The 4,170-nt window shown below is 29.2% G+C and overlaps 1 protein-coding gene across 1 annotated transcript in view; it reads left to right on the top strand.

Annotated features, from left to right (window-relative positions):
• The window catches only part of LOC108528544 (RAC-gamma serine/threonine-protein kinase-like), a 200,622-nt gene that overhangs the window by 164,434 nt on the left and 32,018 nt on the right, over nt 1-4,170 (top strand). Inside the window, exon 3 of the mRNA XM_017870381.1 lies at nt 3,076-3,201. Within this exon, the coding sequence (XP_017725870.1) occupies nt 3,076-3,201 (126 nt within the window). The remainder of the gene's footprint in view (nt 1-3,075; nt 3,202-4,170) is intronic.

The following is a 4,170-nucleotide window of genomic DNA, read 5'->3' as shown; positions in this document are numbered from 1 at the left end:
AAAAAAAAAAAAAAGAAAGTTTGAGGTCTGTTTCTGGCTTAGTATGACAGTATAATTGTTGATTAACTGACTCAATTTAAAATTATTTGAAAGTTTGTGAGAAATAATACTTTTTTTAAGCAAGAAGGGAAATTTTTACCTTTAAATTTTTTTTCTATGTGAGTGAGTATATCACTGTCTTGGCATAGTGTATTATGTTTAAAGGATGCATAATACATTTATTTTTAAATAGCTTTTTGGCAACCAGAAGTCCTGCTATAGATCACAGGAAATATTTTAAAAATTAAAAAATTGACCTAATAAAATCAATATAAGATTTATATAATGATGTTTTTGTGTTTTTCATCCGAGGATGTACAGAGGAAAATTATGCTTAGAATTGAAAATTTGATTTCTTTTAATTTTACATTTCTTGAATAAGTGTATTCAGTACTATTTTAAAATAAGAATAAATGGTGTTATTCCATGTTTTCTTTTATATTTTTCAAATGGATTTGTTTCATTTTATCTTTGGTATAATTATTAAACTATTGTTATTTACCTTGACAGAGTTAAAGCATATTGTACCAGTATAAATCTCTTATTGCTGTACATCATTTGAAGTCTAAATATGTCATTAATTGGAGAATTAATACCTAATGATTTTGAATTTTATATGGGAATAAATGGAAAAATAAGAGCAATTAGGAATTATTTTATTTTCAACATGGGAATTGTGTATTAGGCATTCTAGTTTTATAAATTTGGCTTATTAAGTCATGTGCTTATTAATATTAGGGCCATATTTTTTCAGTAAAATGAAGTGAAGAGGGGCATCACTTTTTTTTCTTTTTTCTTTAAATTTCTTTTTTGCCCTTACCTACTTATGTGGAAGACACTGATCTACATATCCTCTATTTATTCTTTTGTTTAATAAATCATGAGTGAGCATTAAGTGGTAGGTACCAGCTTGGGCATGTGGAGAATTATCACTGCAAGGAAAACAACTGACAGTATATGCTGTCACTGATGGAAATTGAGCTTTTAAGCAAAGATTAAATTTGGGAAAACAGATCTGTTGTCATGAGCTTGTCAGCTTTCCAATGTTTACTTTTTTCATGAGACTGGTATTGATAACAAATGTGATTGTATAATGAAATGTGTCAACATTAGGAAGATCAGCATAGCACGATAAGCCAGTGTTTTCTATGTGACCAATGCATAACGTTATACAATTATATACAGGGTTACAGATTCATTCAAAGTCCAATATAGATCAATGGATTTTCACATAACAGTACAGAAAGTTCATTGATAAAGTTTCAAATTCTACATTGCAACTAACCTTTTAGAAACTATCCCTTGTTGAATTCTGGTGTAGTATCAAAGAATGATATCCATAACTATCTGAATATTTTCCCTTTTCAGCTTCATATCTGTTTGAACCAGATTTTTCCCCCTAAATTTAAACCAAAACAACATACTGCAACAGTTTGAAGGCATGAACAGTTAAGAAAATTCAGCTGTCTTCTATTAAGCCAGACATTAAATAGATTTGTAAAATGGAAAGCAGTGCCAGTCTTTGCGTTTTCTTTCTTCTTTTGTTTTAGAAAATAGTTATTTTTTATAAAATGTATTATTTGTTATATGTAATACATTTATTTTCAAATGAAGTAAAATTTGTAAAATATTTTCAATTTCAAATACAGTAAACATAAAAATCTACAAAATTTGTTGGTGCTGTAAGTAATATTTAAGGGTATAAAGAGGTTCTAAGATAAGAAGTTTAAGAATTGCTGATTGAGAGGAATGATTCCACATCTGAAATACATGTTGGGGTGAGAGTGCCTTTTATAGTAAAATATTTGGATTACACTTTATGGTAAGAGACTGCACTTTACAGTAAGTAGTAAGGAGTCACAGGATATTTTGAGCAGAAAAGTGATAAAGTGGTATACACAAGATTAATCTGGAGGTGATAGATACATTAGGATGGAAGTGGGTAATGAGTGGAGTGGGGAAAAACAGTTTTAACAGAAGGGTAGATATAACATATTAAGGGTTCAATTAGATTGGGCTCAATCAGAGAGACTTTTGATGGCAGTATTGACCTCTGATGAGGGGAACCGTCAGATGTTGGATTTGAGTTTGGGTCACAGGAAGAAGCTGATTTATAGGGAAAATTGAACTGTCTTCAATTTTTTTGTAATTCTTTGCCTAAGCATTTGAGATTTAATCAGCAGGTAGAAATAACCAGTAGAGAACCGAATCAATACCAGATAGCCTTCTAGCTCTTGTAGCATCATGGAGCACCTCTGTTGCTTAAAATTAGAAGTTGTCCTTTAGTAGGTAAGCAAATGGTAGTGTGGTTGCTAAAAATGTGTATTTTGGTGGCTAGGTGGTACCTTATATTAAGTTCTAATAAAGTATACATTTATTGACTATTATGTACTTGACACTGCACCATATATTAATAGTTATTATGTTTGTGTATGTGTGAGTTTGCATATCGTTTAAAGCCCTGTTAACCCATGTTCTTTCGTTTTCTTAAGTACAGCATTGCAAAAAGGTTATTTTTCTATGAAGAACAATAAAATTTTGCTTAAATAAGTTATAGTCAAGATTTATTAATGAAAATAGACTTCTTTCTTTCTTTTTTGAAAAAAAGGCACAATTAGTGGAAGAGAAACATCTATTTCTTGCCCCTCTTATGATAAGTGTTTTTAATGGAAATTCATTGATATTGTGTGGATGATTTACCAAGGCTTTGTAAAGCAGCTGAAAATACACTCTGACAACCATCTGATAAAATGAAAAACTGAACAAAATGTGTACTCAGATGATTCTCTGAAGGAATAATGGTGCAAATGAATTATCAAAGTGTGAAATCATTAAAAACAAAGCATGTTTGGGTTTTTATTGAATCTTAATTGTAGGCTTATGTATTTTCTTTTGTAAGCTAAGTTAAAAGAAAATTGCGTAACTAAATTTTTGGAGGCCAGTGTTGTAGGACATATATTGTACCATAATTTATTTTTTGCATAAAAGCTGCTGTTCATTTTTTTCAGCATTAACATGCGTGCTTTCCTCATGTAGGAGAATATATAAAAAACTGGAGGCCAAGATATTTCCTTTTGAAGACAGATGGCTCATTCATAGGATATAAAGAGAAACCTCAAGATGTGGATTTACCTTATCCCCTCAACAACTTTTCAGTGGCAAGTAAGTTAATTATAATTGTTGATTCACCTTGTATTTATTTATTTTTATGATTTTATGTGTCAAATATCTTAAGATATATGAGAAACCTGTGAAAAGTTTGGGTTTATATTTAATAGAGAAATTTCCAGCTTTGATAGAATTTCAATTCCTTACCATAGAGGTTATCGATAATATTTGGTCTTATACAATGCAGTAGAATTTAATATTTTATGTAGAACTTGAATGTGATAAATATAATTCCCCAAATATATACTTCAAGTTTTCTTTATAAAATAAAACAAGGACCTTTGAACTTGGTTGTTAGATTTAGCATGGTTATAAGATGTTGTGGTACTTAATGCATTTTAATCAGTTTCCTGTCATAATCTTAGCTCTTTTGATTGTGTGATGAGAAACAGGTGATTTATGTTAGAAATCATCTTCTGGGTAGATTTTATGTTCGTAAATTTTCTTCCTTACAAATATCTAGCAAAATGTTTAAAACTTACTTAGAAATTTTGTATTTGCATGAACATAGCACAAAATAAACTGAAACATGACAATGATAATGACAATGATTATTATTGTTATGTTATTACCAGGCTCTTCTGACTTTTCAAATTTACTAATTAATCAATGAGAGAATCTTTCTTTGTTAAAGTGTTCTTTGTTAAAGTGTTAAAGTGTTAAAACACTGTTAAAGTGTTTTAAATTACGTTAAGTTAAATAAACTTGTGTTAAGATCTGGCTAGTCTGTATTAATAAGCTAAAATCTTTACTGAGATAATATCCTTAATTTTGATTTTGGTTATATGTTATCTATTAGCCACATTTGGGGGAAAAAAGATACAAGGGATATTTGAAGCTAAAAAATGCAATAATATAACAAAAAATTCAAGAAAATAAGTCTTTGAATATTACAAATATTTTTATTTGTATTATTATTTTACCATTATAAAAGCCCTGATCTTTTTTTACTCCTATTGTTTT

The sequence above is a fragment of the Rhinopithecus bieti genome, unplaced genomic scaffold, assembly GCF_001698545.2.
Source record: "Rhinopithecus bieti isolate Rb0 unplaced genomic scaffold, ASM169854v2 scaffold_5132, whole genome shotgun sequence".
Lineage (NCBI taxonomy): Eukaryota > Metazoa > Chordata > Mammalia > Primates > Cercopithecidae > Rhinopithecus > Rhinopithecus bieti.
The sequence above is the reverse complement of the archived record's forward strand: the minus strand, read 5'-3'. Positions and strand labels throughout refer to the sequence as shown.